General features: G+C 42.6%; 1 protein-coding gene across 4 annotated transcripts in view; it reads left to right on the top strand.

The window, feature by feature from the left end:
- Window positions 1-19,297, top strand: part of Cab39 (calcium binding protein 39) — a 59,868-nt gene extending 40,571 nt beyond the window's left edge. For 3 of the 4 annotated variants that reach the window (XM_021163322.2, XM_021163330.2, XM_029474973.1), the window contains exons 3-9: window positions 2,341-2,505; window positions 4,340-4,458; window positions 9,659-9,827; window positions 12,298-12,357; window positions 15,193-15,258; window positions 15,984-16,127; window positions 16,737-16,968. In XM_021163322.2, coding sequence (XP_021018981.1) covers window positions 2,341-2,505; window positions 4,340-4,458; window positions 9,659-9,827; window positions 12,298-12,357; window positions 15,193-15,258; window positions 15,984-16,127; window positions 16,737-16,925 — 912 coding nt within the window. In that variant the 3' untranslated portion in view covers window positions 16,926-16,968. Of the gene's footprint in view, window positions 1-2,340; window positions 2,506-4,339; window positions 4,459-9,658; window positions 9,828-12,297; window positions 12,358-15,192; window positions 15,259-15,983; window positions 16,128-16,736 lie in introns of all 4 variants that reach the window. The other variant, XM_029474979.1, reaches the window with a different exon arrangement.
- The last annotated feature ends 944 nt before the right edge of the window (window positions 19,298-20,241 follow it).

The following is a 20,241-nucleotide window of genomic DNA, read 5'->3' on the forward strand; positions in this document are numbered from 1 at the left end:
CTCATAGATAGCCCTGGCTATCCTGGAACTCACTATGTAGAATTATTTTTATTTTTAAAACATTTTTATTGGATTATAAAATTCTAGGATGTTAGCTTAGTAGTTTGTTTTTCTTAGTAGTTTTAGCAGTTCCCTGCTATCTGTTGGCGTGTATAGTTTCTGTCAAGAATTCCCACTGGCGTTCTTTGGTTTGCTTTGGCTGTGCTTCTTTCCCTACTGCTCCCCCTCCCCCAACGGGTACTTTTAAGATTCTCTCTTTATCATCAGATTTAAACAGTTCTTTGTTCTGAATCTCTGCATGGACTCCTCCTCTGTGTCTATATCTGCATGTGAGTACCTGTGCATATGTGTATACGTGGAGCTGAGGAGGGTATTATTGAAGCCCTCTGAGGCCTTCTGAGAGTGCTACGATCTGAATTCTAGTCCTTGTGACGGCACAGCAAGCGCTCTTCACCACAGCCATCTTTTTATATAATCCATTCTTATTTCTTTTCCTTTAATTTTTAAAAATGTGTATGTGTGTTTTGCTTGCATGTAGTCTGTTCACCAAATGCATGACTGGTGCCCAGGAGGCCAGAAGAGAGCATCATACCCCTTGTAACTGGGGTGACCAAACTGTTGAGAGCACACAAGTAAGGGCTGGAACTCAATCCTAGGTCCCCGGGAAGACTAGCCAGTGCTCTTAAGTACTGAGCCATCTCTCCAGCTATCTTATTTCTATTTCTTTTCTTTTTTTCTTAATTAGGTATTTTCCTCATTTACATTTCCAATGCTATCCCAAAAATCCCCCATNCCCTCCCCCCAACCCCCCTACCCAGCCACTCCCACTTTTTGGCCCTGGCATTCCCCTGTACTGGGGCATATAAAGTTTGCATGTCCAATGGGCCTCTCTTTTTAGTGATGGCCGACTAAGCCATCTTTTGATACATATGCAGGTAGAGTCAAGAGCTCCGGGGTACTGGTTAGTTCATAATGTTGTTCCNCCTATAGGGTTGCAGATCCCTTTANCTCCTTGGGTACTTTCTCTAGCTCCTCCATTGGGGGCCCTGTGACCCATCCAATAGCTGACTGTGAGCATCCACTTCTGTGTTTGCTAGGCCCCAGCATAGTCTCACTAGAGACCGCTATATCAGGGTCCTATCAGTACAGTCTTGCCTAGTGTATGCAATGGTGTCAGTGTTTGGAGACTGATTATGGGATGGATCCCTGGATATGGCAGTCTCTAGATGGTCCATCCTTTTGTCTCAGCTCCAAACTTTGTCTCCTTCCATGGGTGCTTATTTCTATTTCTTACACGAGATTTATTTGCCTTTTACTAGTATTTATTTTGGCAGGTTTTTTTTTTAATCAAATATATATTTTTTTTGTTTAGGATTTTTGTTTTGTTTTTGAGATAGGGTCCCTCTATGTAATCCTCACTATCCTGGAACAATGTAGAGATAAGGCTGACCTCAAACTCACAGGCAGATGCCTAACTCCAACTCCCAAGCACTGGGATTGAAGGTGTGCACCTGGCCAATTCAAAGTTGTTTTCATTCATCACATTTTCAAATTTTTTGTCTGTTCTTTCCTCTCTTTGGGGACTATAGCTGTGTATATTACTAAAGTTACCCTAAATCTTATAAGCATGATATCCCCACCTATGTCACTCCCATGATTCCTTTTTGTCTACTTGTTACTCTTCAGCAGCAGTTTTCTTCAGCAGGGCCTTCCCTGCTGTTACATCCATTGTATCCACTTCACACATCAGAGTTTCTAGTTCTCAGTCTGTGTGTCTTTGGCTTCTCTGTTTAACATCCTTGGATTTTCTTGAATATGATGCACACTTTGCAGTAACTTTTCACATCTTCTTTAACCCACCAGTGCCATTTCTTTTGCTTGCTTGTGTTTCTAGTTTCCTCTCCCTCATTGCTGCCTTCTGCTGCTCCTTCTCCCTGATACTTGGTTGTTAGTCTCACACACATCACCACCATCTCCACTTTCCAGCAGCAGCAGCCGCTCACATGCCTCTTCTGAAGAGCTTCCCCAAGCTTGAGGAGAAACCCAGTCTTGTCATTTCTGTTTCTACTTTACATTAGCTGAGTTTCCATTGTATATTCAGAACATGTCATTCTTTCTGAGGGAGTGCTTGCAACCTTCCCCCTCCCTCTTCTTCCCCCCTCCCCTCCCTCCCTCTCTCCCTCCTGTAGAGTATTCAGCTCCTGAGGACAGAGTTGGAGCTTGCACATAGGTCTGAAGGTAAATACTATAAAAAAAAATGGATATTTAGCTAATATAGCTATAATATGTGTTTGTTAAAATGAATCGTTTTTCTCTTCTGCACCTTCCTCCCAAAATCAGGCTACAGAAGAAGTTTCAAAAAATTTGGTCGCCATGAAAGAAATTCTTTACGGCACCAATGAGAAGGAGCCTCAGACAGAGGCGGTAGCTCAGCTGGCTCAGGAGCTGTACAATAGCGGGCTCCTCGGCACCCTGGTAGCTGACTTACAGCTCATTGACTTTGAGGTAAGAAACTCGCTTCTTAATTCTCAATAACACTTCTTGTGGTCCTTTTCCATGCATTCTATTCTTTGGAATAATTTAAGATCCCTCTTGACTCAGGCCCCTGACCTATGCGCACACATTTCACCACATTGCATGTGAAGGTTCTTGGGTGTTCGTGATACTCTTTCATTTAGAGTATGTTTCATAAACTGCTTCTCTCTGCGTCAAGGAATCAGCAGTCTAAAGAACGTCATAGAATGCTAGAAGACCCTAAAATGTCTTACAGCAGAGATCATGTGTTTTGTGTTTACTTGGCACTGCTTTTAAATTTTTTATTTAGTGTAGTGTTGAAACAGATTTTATTCACAATTCTGACTTTCTGACTTCTGTAAAATTTATTTCTGGTAATATTGGGCCTGTACTCGTTGGCCCCACAGCTAGAGCAGAACGACAACCAAGCCATTCATTCTTGGATTAGCTGCAGATGGTACAGCCTGCTTTTCCTCTTAGGGCCTGCTCCCTCTACCCCACCCCCATTGCCTCTGTGTATGCAGTTGGATCAGGACACTAGGTAGATAGTGAGTTCATGAAGATAATAGCCCCCGAGTCCAGCCTGAGAAGCAGGTATACAAAGTACTCCGTCTCCATGCTCATAAGCATTTTCCTCTTTCAATGTCATGAGTATGCTTTAAGTCTCAGTGTTCATCTGCCTGTGTAATTCGATATCTGTGTGAATTTTGGTGGAGAGAGGTATGGTAAAGTTTGAAGAAGGGATAGGTACTTCCTCATTTACATTTCCAATGCTATCCCAAAAATCTTAAATTTCCTTAATTCTTAAAGGAAAATAAACATTTTTGTCCTACTATAGAGAAGATAGAACTAGATATTTCCATTTATACAACTGATTTTGTGTATTTTTAATAGTGTATCAAACTCTGTTTTCTCTGTTAACTTGAGAGGTGCAAATGGGATATCTGATCCTTCTCTGTCTCCACCTATTCTCTCAACTGAACACTGAACTTAATAATATTCATTTGGAACTTTAGAGGCATTAGTTTCTGTCTTGGTTTTGGTTTTTGGTTTGTTTTTGTTTTTTTTTTTAAGTGTGTGCCGTGGGACTGATTTGTAGAAATTACCATTACTGCACCTGAGCCAGCACAGGCCCCAGAATGATCTGTCCATGGGCTTCAATGCTCTTTGAGCGTTATCAGCCATGGAACAGTGTCTATTCTGAAACCTCTCTTAGGAGCCTTTTGTCTACTATTAATTTCTTAGGCAACTTTCTGATTGTTAAGGTTTACTAGATATGTCTGTGTTTTGTGTAGTGGTATTGTAAAGTACTCATCTCTGAACTTTGTAGTACTTAGTGCTTTTATTATTTAATATGTATTTAAGTCTTCCCTAGGTGAGTAAATTTAATAAAGGAGTTTATCTACTTGCCAAAAATTCTCTAATGTCATCACACTGAGAGTATAATCTCCTTCCTTTCTGTTTCTGTAAAAGTGTACACTGTACTGTTCACAACAGAACTATCCACTTGTGTAAGGTGTGCTACCAACATCTGCTTCCCATAATCGAATCAGCATGCTTCTGAGAGTTAGAGATGGTTGAAATTACTTGTGGATTATAATGAGATTTCACTTTGTTGATAAAATTGTATTAAAATTACACACTATTAAATCTAAGAATTTGTCATTACAAATAGATAAAATTAGAAATTTAATGTCTACAAATGTTGTAAAGTCAGATATCCAGTCATAACTAATACACAGTGGCTCTTTGACTTTATATTGAGGGTGGATGGACATTTTCATACTTAGACAGGTAAATATTTTAATGATTGTATTCCTAATAGGGCAAAAAAGACGTGGCTCAAATTTTCAACAATATTCTCAGAAGACAAATTGGTACAAGAACTCCTACTGTTGAATACATCTGCACCCAACAGAATATTTTGTTCATGTTATTGAAAGGGTATGTACAATGTGATAAAGTTTATATTCTTAGCTGAAAATAAAAAGAAAATTTTGTTTGGGTGGGACAAGATAACCAGGTTGGTAAATGGGAAGATATTCTCTGTAGTTTTAGCTCACTTTTATGTAGATCTTGAATTTACTGCCCATTAAAGTCTTGGCCTGTAAGCTAGACTAACACAAAAATACCCTGTGGATGCAAGCTTAAAATTGGGTGAGTTATGAGCCCTTAAGTTCACAAAACAATAAATACAACTGAAGGAAAGAAATAGAGCCAGTGTGGCCATACTTGCATTCTGTGAGATAGAAACCATTGAAGTCCATTGAAATCCCAGCCAAGTTGAGATCCCAGGCAATCCAGAGATGCCTCCTCTGCACCTCAGCTCACCTTGCACCTCACACAGCAGTGAAAGCCTTCTTGTGGGGGTGGGAGGTGGGAGCATGCGTGCTGCTCACCCTCACTCAGCAGAACATGTGCTGCTAGGTCACTACACATCTTTCTAGAGTTATTCCTAGGCTAAGTAGGCATTTGATTTGGGTAGTTGTCCATTTCAGAAACAAAATCAAAACTTAGATCTAAATTAACAAAAGTGAAAAGACCCTCTTCTTTCTGAGCACTGAGCCTGCCTGGCTGGCAAGGTAGTTAGTTGGTCAGTCTCCACACTACTATTGTCTGGCACCTCTTGAGCTCATCCCAGCATCGGCAGTGTTTTGCTAAACTAGTGGGCAAGCATGTTTGCCCACTGCAGTGACTGCTGGTGTGAACTACCTTGCCCCCATACACATTACCTCATTTGGTTTGTATCTATGGTTTAACACTTCCCCCAAGTTCAGACTTGTTTAGACAAAGCATGAGTCGTGACATGTCACATGCCAGCATCCTGCTTCCTCCTCTCTATTCCTACCCATCTGTGTTGCTTCTTCACCTGTTGCTGTTTCCAGTGTCCCTTCACCTGTTTCCAGTGTCCCTGTGGAAAACATGCTATGTGAGTAGTCTGAAATTTGACTGTTCTTAGAACAGTGTGATACTGACTAGAATTTCCTTTGTTATAGAAACCAAAGGTTTATTGAAATCTAAAAATTAAAACACTTCCTATTACTTCATGGCAGCTTTGATGTAAATCATTTTTAGACAATGTATAAAATTAAAAACAACAACAGCAAAAACCTTTGAAATAGGGTCTCATTGTGTAACCCCTGCTGGTCTTGAGCTTAAAAGATCCACCTACCCCTAATTTTTGAACAAAGTATTAAAAGCATGCGCTGTCACTGGAAGCTGAAATGAGATTTTTGAGAGAGGAAGCATAAAACTCTCTGGGCTGGCCAGCAGCCTCCTCGGCTGGGGAGGTAAGAAGGAAAGGCCTAGAGTGAAGCTTGGCTTGGGACCTGAGACAGCAAGCCTGCCCTACCCACAACCCCACCTCAGCCATGAGCCTTGCATCTTTCCTGCTTTCTGAGGCCCCTCCTCTCTCCCTGCACACAGCTCGGTGAGGCTGCTCCCTGTACTCCCCGTGCTCCTCATGCATCTGCCACTTTTCACAGCCACGACACCTCCTCTATGCATCTGGAACGGCCCAGTGCTCAGCTTCTGTATTTCCTCCCTTTTAACAAAATGAGGTTGTTTAAAATGGGCTTGTAAACAAGGTCTACAAACTGAATTTTATAGATAAAACTCTTGCTTTCTACTAGTCTGTAATAGTTAATCTCCTCTCTTAAAAAAAAAAAGCTGGCAGGCGTGCTGGAGAGTGCCTTTGGATCTCTATGAGTTTAGTGCCAAATAAGTAATGAATGAGTGAATATCATTTTCTTGCTTCTTATAATTGTTTTCTTCCATACAACAGGGCCTCTCCACAGTGATGCTGTTGCTATCCCAGCTACAGTCTGGCGAAAGCCAGCACCAAGCTTTAGTGCATTGGTGCTCTAGCCCACTAACTTGAATAAACAGGGAATATATTGTTTAAGCATCATCGTTAACTCAAAATGGATATTGGATGTTCTATTAGTTACTTTTCCTGCAGTAGTCCTGACAAAAGCAGCCCAAGGAAGGAAGGGTTAACTTTGTACTCTCAGTTGGAGGGTGGGTGAGGGGGTCAGGGTAGAAGGGGCCTGCGTGGTCAGGAGTGCTGGTGGTTAGTGCTCGGCTCACTTTTCCTTTCTGTTTTGTCCAAGACAGTAGTTGTAGCCTGTGGGATGATGGTATCATTGTTGAGGCGACCTTGCCTTCTCACCCTAACGAGACACTCCTTCACGAGCATGCCGAAGCTACCTAGTCTAGATTGTTCCACACAGGTGTGCTGGGGAGCTTGCCTCTTAGATGATTCTCATCCTGTCAGGTTGACAGCCAGTAGATTAACCACCACAAAGCTGGTTTAGCCCATTGTAAACTTTACTTTTCTATATTTAAGTTGTCCCACCTCAGGCCATTGTGTGCTCCTTTGTTCTTTTGGCAGAGCCCAATTGGTCTGTGACGGCTTCTTTGCTTTCTGACACCTTACTCAGTTCATACGATTCCTGCCTGACCTGGAAGGTAGCACTCTATAAAAAGCACTGAGAGCCACCTTTTAAGATGTCTGTACTTGAGCTGATTAAATAGTTTAGATTACTTACGTTCAATGTGGTTGACTTATTAGGCTCTGAGTACTTTGATGGAAGCCTTTAGGGGCGGTACTGCTGATTCTAGTGTGTATACAGGAAGCACTGGCCTGGACTGGATTTAGAAACAGTATTTTACTAGCTTTTTAAAATCTAACGTGATCCCCAGTCTAATGTTAACAGGTTGAACAGCATAACTGTTTGCCTTGTATTCCCTGGCTTATGGTTTAATTATTTAGACAAGCTTGAAAAACCTGCCACACTTGTAACCTAAACTTCATTACCCTTGTCTTGCAAGTGTCCTGTTTATAAGAGATAAGCAGAGATTCATGCTATGATCGCCTATGTGGTGAACAGGCCTTTTAATCACAGGAGAGCCAGTGTACATGCTGAGTACTGTGCCCTAACTGAGACAGAGGAATGCAGTCCTGCTCTTGTTGAGGATATGAGGCAAACATGTACAACTAAAGGACAGGGGCTGGTGCTGCCAGGTAGAAAATCAAGACTGCAGGATTTCAGCAGCTAAATGGGTTTGTAAAAAGGAAGCATCTTAAGGTTAGAGTTGCAGAGAGCTTAGAATTTACATAGACAGAAAAAAGAAAGCATCCTGATGGGATACCACTGGTGTAAACGGTCCAGGAGCCAAAATGACAACCTTGAGATAGGCAGCAGTAAGCTGCAGAACTGAACCCTATAATGACAGGCTAGGTGATGGCTTGTACCAGAGCAATAAACCCAGGAGGACAGTGTGCCCAGAAGTTTGTTTGGCAGTAGTTTTGAACTGCTAAGCTAGAAACGCTGGTGGTAAACTTTGTTGGCTTAAGGTTAGGATGCATTTGCAGTTCTTACAGTGTGAGTGTAGGCGGCAATGGAGCTCGAGGAAAGGAAATAGAACTGAGAGAGAGACTTGAAGAGTAAAAGGCCCAGGGATTTCTAAGTGCTGAGCGCTGAAGATTTGCAGGGAAGCTAGTATGGTAGCTACTAACCATGTGTAATAATTTAACTTTAAATCATGGCTATTCCATCCCTCATTTGCATAGCCACACCTGTGGCTTAGTAGCCACCATAATGGGCAGCATGGATACAAAACATTTCCCCATGATGACCCATCTGTGGTGCTAGGTGTCAGAGACAGAGCACTGGTCCCAAAATGTAGAGCTGAGGGGGTGGGAAGTTAGGTCTTGGTTTTGAGTGGCAGGGTTGAGGTTTCATGTTAGATATGCTCAACTTACATAGACTTTCCTGAGGTTTTTCAGGTACGTTGGAAAATACCCAGCCACAGTTCAGAAAGAGAGAACTGGGGGAAGGAAATTCAGTCACAGTGGGGGTTGTGAGATTGTGGGCTGTCCTTAGCAGGTAAAGACAGCAGAAAGAAGGGGGGTACACGGGGAGATAAAAAGGAGAACTGGGGGGACTTTTTCTTCCCTATTTTTAAAGAGAGAGATAGTGTTGGGGTGTAGCTCAGTGATAGAATACTTGCCAAGTATTCACAATGCCTTGAATTTGATCAACCGTACCAAAAACAAAAAGGCATAGATAGACAAGCAGAGAACCATCAGAGAACATTACACAAACAGATCTTGGTCAGTCCTGTTTTAGCCAAGAGGAAGTCTCTGCTGGCCAAATAATTATTTCACTAGAGTATTGGGAAATGTTTGACTACCAAAAAAACAAAAAACAAAAACGTATGTGAGCTTGTCGGTGGGAAAGAGGCAGAGCCAACATTGGTATCTTGGAACACGAGAGCAGCCTGTCTGAGCAGGTCGCAGTCTATGAAAAGGGGAGGTGCCTGCTCAGCTGAGAGGTCTTCATGATCACAAGGGAAGAAATGCTGAGACGAGCTGAAAATACAGGAAAAGGCAGCATTTGCAGAGTTGGTGAGGAGGTGCCAGGATTTTGGGATCCCCGGGTTCTCCGTGGTAGAGATGCTTTGTAAAACCTTCAGAGTGAGGCTTGCAATTTTGTGAGGTTTACCTGTCTGCGAGAACCTGGAAGTACTGTTCTGAGTGTCGAAACAGTGATGCATAATTGCTGTATATTTGATGGATGGACATGTGTTTATACTGTCGATTTCTGAATTTGGAAAAATACTCTTATTACTGTTCTTTTCAGGTTGTAGTTCTTTTGGTTGTTGTGAGCACGGTAGGTAAGCCAAGGTCCTAGATATCATATCTCTTCTTTCTAGACTTTTCCCACCAGAACTTCTAGTCTCATGGTCTCTGCCATAGTTGAATTTTCTTTTTCTTTCTTTTTTTTGGGGGTGGGGGGCAGTTCGAGACAGGGTTTCTCTGTGTATCCCTGGCTGTCCTGGAACTCACTTTGTAGACCAGGCTGGCCTTGAATTCAGAAATCCGCCTGCCTCTGCCTTCCGAGTGCTGGGATCAAAGGCATGTACCACCATGCCTGGCAGAATTTTCTTGATTGAACACAGCTGTCTACCTCTGCATGCAGCTGTAAACTCCAGATCAAATGACCCTGCTGTAACATGGCTGTAGTAACTTAGGAGTATATGAAACTTCCATTGAGAAAGTTTGAAATGTTCACTTTTGCTGTCTTGAAAGAGAAATCATGTATGGCTTTTGTTTGTTTTGTTTTGTTTTGTTTTACAGGTATGAATCTCCAGAAATAGCTCTTAATTGTGGGATAATGTTAAGAGAATGCATCAGACATGAGCCACTTGCAAAAATCATTTTGTGGTCAGAACAGTTTTATGACTTCTTCAGATATGTTGAAATGTCAACATTTGACATAGCTTCAGATGCATTTGCTACATTCAAGGTAACATTTAAAAACTTCTAAGCACAATTTAAAAAAATTCTAAGCACACTGGCAAGTCAGATTGTTTCCCCATCTTTGTCTCCTCTACTCACACTGCCCTCTAGTGGAAATAGAGGTGTGTTTTATATGCATTCATATGCCTCAGGTATTTGTAGTAAAACCACAAAAACAGCCCCAAAAAATTGTAATGTAAAAAAATTAAATTCTCAAATCTTATCAGAAAATCAAAAGTCCTGTAAGGTCAAAATTGCACTTTCCCCGCCGGGCGTGGCGGCGCAAGCCTTTAATCCCAGCACTCNGGAGGCAGAGGCAGGCGGATTTCTGAGTTCGAGGCCAGCCTGGTCTACAGAGTGAGTTCCAGGACAGCCAGGGCTACACAGAGAAACCCTGTCTCGAAAAACAAAAAAACAAAACAAAACAAAATTGCACTTTCCTGTTCAATTATTCACTAAGTGTGGCATAGATAATATACAGATTGTCCAACAAACAGACTTTCTCTTGTGATGAGGCACTCTGTAGTGCCTCCTTTGGCTGGCACTAGATGGGGTAATGGAATTGGCCTCTGCTCAGAGGCCATGGTTTTTGGAATATATGTGTTATCAAATACAAGAACCACATTCAGGGTGGACAGCTATAAGTTGTTGAATTCTTTTAGTACATGTAGCTTACTCATACTCAGAAGCCATGAACACTAACACAGAATTGTCACTTTCCTTGTAAGAGCTCATATTCTTAATAAAGAGCCCCTGAGATAAGGATGGCTGTGGGTAAAGTTCGTATGAGGGGTAATGAATACGGTAGGACAGGAGGAAGGCCTGGGGACTGACAGTAAGGTTCCACCCTGACAAAGGCATGAATAGTAACAAGGATTTATTTTCCACAATCAGTACAGCTTCTGCAGAAGCTTTAGGTAATCTCTCAGATACATATGTGTACATGTCATGCTTGAAGCAAACTAGTTAATTTGAGATACAACAGTGTCACCATGATGTCTCAAGTTCACCGCATTTGTGGAGTAAGACTCACGATTAGGATGCATCGATGGAAGGGAGTGCCCCATTGAGGAGCAGCAGCCCAGCATGAAGAGAGGTGTGGTAGTGCCTTGTGTGGAAGAGGGTCCTTTGGCTGCACTTACTCAGATTGCCCACAAGAATGATTCAGCTACAAAATTGAAGTGGCATCACCGAGAACAGATTCTGACATGCTAGTCTCCATCCATCCAGTTTCCGAGTGCCTGACTTGTTTCAAGCACTATTCTAGGGTCTGGGGATTCAGCAGTGGCCCGTACATATAAACCCCGTCCTTGTGGTACCTACTCAGGGGACATCAGCCTTTAACAAGCATGGTATCAGGCTAAAGGGTGGAGATGCTCTTTGACAGGGAGGCTTAGATGCTTTCTCTGTTGATAACTCCCTTGGAAGTAATTGTGTTCCTCTTTTGCATTGCAACCATTGATGCTTGAACTTTCCTTTTTGCCTGTGAAGGGGGTTGTAGCACCTGTCCCATGGAGAGAGACCCTGCATGTGACATCCTGCTGAGCAGCAGATGGTTACTGAAGGCTTCAGTAAAATGACTGCTGCATCTCCAGAGAGGCCGAAGCTTAATTCCAGCTTTTTTATGTCACTTGTTTAACTCTCACAGTTAAGAGACTTGGGGGAAATGAGCAAAGTTTCTTGAACACCCTCTTTAATGAGGAAACACAGCACAAGACCTGTGCAGCAGTGAACAGTGTGAATTCCTGGGGTGGGGTTAGAAGCTTTCTTAGACAGCATACCATGAAGAACATTGAGTATGATGCTTCCCCGAACACATCATCTAATTTACCTCATTCATTCATTGGTGTATTTATTAACACTGAGCCCTTGCTATGTACTAGGAAGAGTTTAGGTGCCAGAAATTCAAAAGTTGTAAATACCAGTGTGATCCTTGTGTTTATGGAACTGACAGTCTACTGAAGGCGAGAACTTACTACATAAACCCACAAGCACGTGTAGAATCACAACCATGAGCCATCAGGAAAGCACGTGTAGAATCACAACCATGAGCCATCAGGGAAAGTCTTGTGAGGGAGGGATGGTAAGTCAGAGTCAAAGGTCAGGAGCAGATGACCAGACAGACAAAAAGCTTCTGTGAGGGACATTTTTGGGAGGTGAGAGGCAGATCAACTCCCTGCATACTCAGATCTCAGTAATCTCCACAACGGAGCTCAAGGTGGATTGCTGTCCATGTGCGTGACCTTGGGCCAGGGCCACCTGTAATGAGGCATAAACAGTTCTGACCAAGTGAGACCAAGGTCATTTCATAATCACTTTATGGTCCTGAGAAAAATTATGATGAAATATTAAGTAGCAACTGTGTGCTAATAGTTAACAACAGTTTATTAGGCAGTTTGGCAGATATTTTAGAATTCTCTTTCCTAAGAAAGCATTAATGGAGAGTAACTCTAAAAATACATGTTTCCTTTTTCTAGGATTTACTTACAAGACATAAATTGCTCAGTGCAGAATTTTTGGAACAACATTATGATAGAGTAAGTATGTGAAATATTTTAAATGATGTTTGTAATTTTTAACAAAAATTAGCTTAAATGGAGATTTAAGTTAGATTTTACATCAGGATATTTGACTCAATGGTATTTGTAAATAATGCTATGATCACTTTACTGAAACAACATTGAGGACTACTAAGTCTGAAGCAAAATTTGACCTTGATTCATACATTGCCCTTTGCATCTTTTTTTATTTTAGAAGGGGGAAGTGGTCATTTTTGCTCCTGAATGATAATCTAGTTAAGATGCAAAGAGAATTTAGTCTGACTTTTATACTTTTTCTTCCTTTTTCATCAGTTGCTGCACACAAGTAGAGAGAAAGAGGCAGCAGCTGATAGGATTTGAGCAGCGCTGGCCTAGTGGGCAGGACCCCAGCTCTGCCCCTGCTTCGCTGCTTACTCCTTTGTGGCCATGGCCAAGGCACTCACTGCTTGGGGGCTTAGAAACCCTCCTTATTTGTAAAGTGAGGACATTGGACTAGCCATCGGTAAGGTTGCTTCCAGCTCTGTGTCAGTGTCGGTCAAACCCAGCAGTGATGACCTCCAGAGAGCTGTCCGTGATCCCGGGTGCTTGATGACTTGCTGCCCGTCAGCCACTCAGCCACCCCTGGGCTTCTCACAGTGCCACAGTGGTCCCCTATACACTGCACTGTCCAGGCTCTGATGGGCACGTGTAGAGAACTTAGAATAATAACCGGAACTTAAAACTTCCCGTCCATTCTACAAGACTTGGCTTAGTTTTTAATCCTTCCACCAGTAGTTTAAATCTTTGATGTTTTAAATATTGTTAGTATTTCATCATTTGCTTTCCTATCCCACTCCATGATAAGGTTCTGAGGGCAGAACCTGTGCTTCCTCCTCTCCTCATGTGTCCTCCTTTCCCCTCTCCCAGCAGCAGCACAGCATGTGGCTAAGAAAGCAGCCTCATCAGTGGCTTAAACATTGACAGCACTTTATTTCTGCCATGAGTGTTTGGATGTGGGTGTTTCCTTTGTGTGTGTCTGGTTTGAGGTGGCAGCTTTTGTTTCTTTGGAGCATCGTAGGCTTTTTAACAAGGTGGTTCTCAACCTTTTGATCATGACCTTTTTAAAAGGTCATACTAGATAGCCTGCATATGAGATATTTACATATGGTTTATAACAGTAGCAAAATTAGTTATGAAAAAGCAAGGAAATAATTTTATGGATGGAGGTCATGACAACCTGAGGAACTGTATCAAAGGGTTGAAGCACTGGATAGTGGTAGCTCATGCCTTTAATCCCAACATTCAAGAGACAGAGGCAGGCTCTGAGTTGGAGGCCAGCCTGGTCTACAGAGCAAGTTCAGCCAAGGCACACAGAAAAACCCTATCTCAAAAAAACAAAAGGGGGAGGAGGTAGAGAGAGAAAGGATTGCAGCATTAGGAAAGTTGAGAACCACTGCTCTAACATCAGAAGCCTGAGTCTGGATTCAAGTCCTAAGAGCAAAGGCTCTGGGACTTCTGCAGCCTCAGAGTAGCGAATGCCCACTGATAAGAGTGTGTGGCCTCTGATGCTAAAGCTCATGGATCCGTGCTAACCATGGTAAGAGTTGGTCATTGTTAACCTACTTTACTTCCACAAGGCCTCAAAACTCTTCTTTTATTTTTCTACCAACTTAATTTAAAGCCTCCCGTAGATAGTCTACCTTATTTAAAGAGATTTCTATAGGTGATGATGTCTATTTTAATGTTGAATGTTTAATGTGAATGTGACATCAGCTAACAAGATTTTAGAAAGACATTTTTACAGAAATGTTTGGAGTACAGTCAGATCTGAGGGAGAAGGAATATCAAGTCCTATCATAAAATGTATGCACTTAAAACTCCAACCACTTTGATTCTTTGTTGTTTGTTTGTTTGTTTGTTTTACCAACTAAAGCATAGGGGGGGGAACAGTCAGTTAAAAGATATGTGCTGGTGCTCAGAATTTTCTGTTGACATCCTTAACGGGGAGTTGGATTGCCTGCCGTGGGTTGGCTTTAATTGCTCCTACTCTGGTGACATGTTCTTATTATCCCCACTTTGAAGCCATGGTAGGCCCTATCAGCTCTGATTTGCAGCTTTGCACTCCCCAGTTCTCTCAAACTATAACTTCCTTGTGCCTCTTCCAGGAATATCTTTTCCCTGCCCCATATTCTAAGTAATACTGCTCCCTTCCTTCCTTCACCTTTGAAGCAATTTCTCACCTTTCAAAACCTCCATCTACTTAACACTCCAGGTTTCTCCCCCCTCTCAGCTTTATTTTCTCTCCTTGATTGATAACTTGAAAGAACAGGCTCATTTTTCTCTTTGTGGTTTAGACAAATTGAGTTCCTGTTTATGAAATAATAGGAAATTTTAACACCAAGAAATGAATATGGAAAGTGTGAGGTAGTGTTCAGGCAGTGGTCCTCACTTATCAGATATTTACATTATGATTCATTACAGTAAGTAGCAAAATTACAGCTATGAAGTAGCAATTACATAACGTTATGGTAGAGGTCTTAAAGGGTTGCAGCATTAGGAAGGTTGAGAACCACTGTGTTGGTGTTTTATGCACATGGAGTTAGGGTGTAGAGCGAGACTTGTCAGAGTCATCTCTGGATCTCACTGGAACCTGGAGGGGTCCCGTCCCAGGAGCTCCCTGAATAAAAGTGGCTAGTGGCATCACCAGAGGGGCCCAAGAGAAAAGAAGGTTTGACATGACATTGTTGTCAGCAGGAGAGCACAGGCCTTTGTTGATTTCAGAGTCTGTCCTAAACTTGACAGTGTTATCTAGGTGTCTTTCCCTATCCTGACGTATGTTTTCTGCTCTCCTAGTTTTTCAGTGAATATGAAAAGCTACTTCATTCAGAAAATTATGTGACAAAGAGACAGTCACTGAAGGTATGGCACATTCTCTTTTTCATGTCATTCATTTCTCTTCATTTTGTATTTGTGACTTGAACTTGGAGAATTGGGTGTTGGTTGTAGACCTTTAGGAAAAAGTAGAGACACCAAAGGGGAATATGGCACTCAAGGCTACAGATCTGAACCCAGGCAGGCTGGCACCAGGGCATGCCCTCAACTATCCACAAGGATAATGCCTGCTCCCAGCCATGTATGTAGCTGCTACACAGCCTCAGCTAGAGCTTGGTGCAAGAGCAACCTGGAGGAAAAGTCCCAGCTAAGCAGTAACCGTGTGCACACTGAGTTTATATGGAAGCACTGAGGCCGGTGAAAGTGGTTTCAGCTCCCTGCTTGGTTTCTTAACAGTCAGGGTCGTCTTGAGGAACCACTGCTGAAGAGTCAGCTTTCTGAGGCTGATGTGAGAAAATGAAACACTTAGCTTGTGTTTAGGTAAACACCCTTCATCCTGGAAAGCAAGTCCTGCTAAATAGAATTTAAAACAGGAAAGAGATTAGTTATGTTAATAATCAGAACTTCCTAGTACCCTTTCCTTCTTTTGGGTAGTGGTAGTTTGTTACATTGTTCATTTTTATTTTTGTTGCTGTGTTTTGAAGCTAGTCTCTTCTAGCATCAAGTGATGACTATCAAATGGGTTGTTTAATTGTTTTTTTATTTGCTTTAAGTTTTAATAATTTAAGAGTAATGGTCTAATGTCTTCTCAGCTTCTGGGTGAGCTGCTATTGGACAGACACAACTTCACAATTATGACAAAGTACATCAGTAAGCCCGAGAACCTCAAGCTGATGATGAACCTCCTCCGAGACAAGAGCCGCAACATCCAGTTCGAGGCCTTCCACGTGTTCAAGGTGAGCCGCACGGGCAGCGGTGCCACCTTCTGAAACTGTTCACTGCAGTTACTAAACCAGTGCCTGTTTTGGTAACCAAAGTGATAACTCAGTTCAGTCAGAGTGTTTAACAGAAGCCGGACCTGGATGGAAATGGGCTGTGCCCTTGTACAAGAGAATGGGATGGGAAAGTGTAGTCAGAGAGGGGTGTTACTCTCTTCAGCTTGCACAGAAGATAGTTGGAGACAAACACGACCCCTGCTGCCCTTCTCCCCCACCCTCCCATCCCTCACATTCACTCTTTCTGCAGATTCAGTGAGGGCTGGTGCAAAGCCAGAGGTAGTTTTGATGCTTTCCTCAGGGGGTGTTCCTCTTAAATTTCAGTCTGACCTCTTATGGCCAGACATAATTTGATTCTAAAGTCAAAGTCGATATTTAGTCCTAAGTACTGTGTTTCAGGGTTGGCAGAATGACTTGGCAATCTCTGTGCTAAACCTGTAGTCATTATTACCCTCACTATCATATAAAAGTAAGTTCTTCTAAAGTCAAGGTCCCTGGTCCCTGCCTGCCCGGGAGCTTGCTGCGTGGACACTGATGTCCTTCTGACTGGCGTGGCTTTCTCTCCTGCAGGTGTTTGTGGCCAACCCCAACAAGACGCAGCCCATCCTAGACATCCTCCTCAAGAACCAGACCAAGCTCATCGAGTTCCTCAGCAAGTTTCAGAACGACAGGACCGAGGACGAGCAGTTCAATGATGAGAAGACCTACTTAGTCAAGCAGATCAGGGATCTGAAGAGAGCCGCCCAGCAAGAAGCCTAGTGTCCAGTCAGCCCCGGCCCCATCCAAGCTCAGCACTTGCTGTCAGCTCCTCAGCATCAGGCGCTCTCATCGGTTCATGGGGAGCACTACTGCTAATCTGCTGTTAAGTGAACGGTTTTTCATTTTACCTTTTTGTTTTTCAGTCCAGGTTGGAGAACGTAGCTGCTGCTGCTTGCACATTAGAGCGCACGTGGTCTTTCTTTCCCTTGATCTCTGTGTCATTTCAGAACTCACAGACTCCATTTGCTACAGGAGTTCTGAACATGACTGGGTTCATGAAAGCAAATGAGAGTGAGAGTGGTCTAGGGAAAAGACGGCGATACATCGCTGACACCTGCCCATCCATTGGCACTGCTCGCTGCAGGCCTGTGCAGTATGGCACAGGTACACCCACCCATCTCTGCCGAAGGAAGATGGCGCATACAGGGATTGTTGAAGAACTGTATCCAGTGTGAGCTTTGGGGAGGATAAAGTTGGTGTGCAAATAAATTGATACCGAAGCTTAGCAACTTGTCAAGTGTGGAGCTTCATAAGGTCATAAGAAAGTGTATATATGCTTTTTCACAGCTTTCTAGAAATTTGTGACATTTGATTTTCTTGAAACTTGTAAACCTGGATAGGTTGAAGGGTGTTTGTTAATTTTACTTTTGAAGGTGTTTTAAAACAGTAGAGCTAGCAGCAACACCTTATGTTTCATTTCAACACTGCTTACAGGTTTCTTTTGTATATAATTCTTAGAATGCTCATTTCTTTTAAATCGTTAATTTGTACAGCAGAGGAATGTTATTGTAGTAGTATGTAACTATTACCTGAGTTTTGCAAAAAACAAAAACAAAAAAAAGAATGCTCATATGTAATTGAAATACTTGAGATTACATGAAAATGCTGATTTTAACATTTAAGGATCACAGCATTAAAAGAAAAAGAACCAATCCCTTGTATTCAGTTACCCAATGGGGCGCCGTTGGCAGGCAGAACGACACATCCGGAACTCTGTCTGCTACATTTTCTTGCAGAATATTGGCCTTATTCATTTAAAATGAGTCCTAAGATTGCCATATCTATGAATGATACAGATTATGCTAAATAATGCTGGGTGTTTTGTTTTGTTTTGTTTTGTTTTGTTTGTGAGGGACCTCCTATAGAGCACCGTTTCTTTCTTAGAGTACGTACGTAATATCCAGTACAGTAGCCAAGTAACTGAATAATTAAAACTTTGGCTTCTCTAAGGGAAAGAAGAGCCCTGGTCCTGATGTCCTGGGAGAGATGGATGGGTTTAATGTCCTTTTCCTTAATGCTGCAGATTATCAGTATTTATAAAGTAACTGATTTTGCACCACTTTTTGTGACTGTGACCACAGCAGGACAATGTCTCCTAGACTGTATCTACCTAAAGTTATTAGAATGGTGTCTGTCTGTCTTAGTGACACACGGATCACAACTAACAACTTAAAATCAGAGTTTGCCCGATCCAATTCAGCATGGCTGTAGCTGACTAAAAAAAATTTACATAATTATTCTTTGTTAGCCTCTCTTACTAACTGAATTATTCATTGGCCAGTAAAAGGAGCCTCCTAGCTGATGTTTTAGCAGGTTTTAAGGTTTCCTTCAAGGAATACAAGTCAGAAAAGCCACTCCAGAAAATACAGGTCTGTTCTATTTCATCTAAGTGGCAGTCTACAATAAAGGGTTTCCAAGGCTCTCTTTACCCATGTGCGTGCGTGTATAGTTAATGTTCTCTAGTAGAGATAGAGAAAGCATTCAGGCTTCTGGACAAGGACATTCTCAGCTGGGTAGTGTGCAGACTCAGCTGCGCTAAGTGACCCAGTCCTTGCCACCACGTTGTGAGTCAGGATTTGGTGACACAGTGGCCATTGCACCAAGTGGAAGGAGTGTCTCTTTGCCAAGCTAGCTCTTAGAACTTGAGACGACAGAACAGTTTCCACTTGGGCTAACACAGAGAGCAGTGCTAGAGTCTTGCTGTGGAAGATGGGATGCAGTGTGTCAGGGAACTGTCACTCACGCATTGGAAGCTGAAGGCTGAGAAGGCTTTCTGGATGGTTTTTAAACAGAACAATGTGAAAACATTCAAGATTGAAAAGTTGCATTTAAAGTGTGATCATTTTCTAGGTTCCTATTTACCAGAACGATTATCCTGGCTGTGGTTTCTTTGGTGTTATAAAGGGTTAATTTTACTTAAGGCAGTCACTTAATGTGATTTTTTTTTTTAACCCTTAAAAAAAAAGTGGGAGATGTATACAATTGCTAATGACATGGAAGTGTTTCCTTTCTCCTGAGGAAAAGTGAATTTCTTATCAGAAGAGCTGGCTGGCCCTGTAATTTAAATTAAAATAAAATTTTGGAGAAACTGTCTTGCGATGTCCTTTAGACTGGACAGAGAGTTCCATCAAGAGACAAAAGCACATGATTTGTCAGCAGGTAGGAAACAGTTAACACCTTTTTTTTGTACTCAAGGTTTAGTGCACCTGCAGTTTTACCCTTGTCTTGCCCCTGTGTGCAAGTGATTATTGTGTCACATAGCCCATTCTTGTCTCCAAGTTCAATATCAATGTTACCGTGTTATGGTACCTCTGCCCACCCCCATGGGAGTGTAGATCTATCTTTTGTTTCTTTATCAACAGTGGAGACTAACTGCTTGACAGGGAGATTCACAGGTCACGGAGCATGTCCATGGTGAAGGTGAGACCTAGGAAGCCTAGTCCTCTGGCACCTGGAGATAGCCTATTCTGTCTCCAGAGGTGGCTCCTCGCCTATGTACAACCCTGCCAACACTTAACCTTGTCAGTCAATAAGCTCTCCATTTCGGGCCGCAGAGCACAGAGCCTGCTGCATCTTACTGTTTATCTGCCAGGCCAGAGTTACATACCCCCATGGTCTCCATGGGATCCTTGCAGTCTTCTAGCTGCATGCTGACCAGGCATCCTGGGCTGCTTATGTCCATCCTAACCTGCAGGGACTAGATGGGCTCATGATCATTGAATCCCCAAGGGCTGCAGTGTTCCACAGTCACCGCAGGTCGTAGGGGATCCCACAGATGCCAGTGAGCTCCTTTAGAGAAAAGGACAAGGATGCACTACCCTTGCATTGCCCTGCCTCACAGCCTGGTTGCTCACCTCTGCCAACCATCGCTGAGCTGCTTCCTCAGAATTCAACAACTAGACCTCAGGAGTGGTCTGAAAATGTCCTACCATGTGTGATCATCAGTTTTCTTCTACTTAAGCTTACTTCTAGTTACCCCATGCACCTCCCTCCACGAAGCACTCAGGAGGCCAAGGCCTGGAAGCTCCGGGCCTTC

This window comes from Mus caroli, chromosome 1 (assembly GCF_900094665.2).
Source record: "Mus caroli chromosome 1, CAROLI_EIJ_v1.1, whole genome shotgun sequence".
Lineage (NCBI taxonomy): Eukaryota > Metazoa > Chordata > Mammalia > Rodentia > Muridae > Mus > Mus caroli.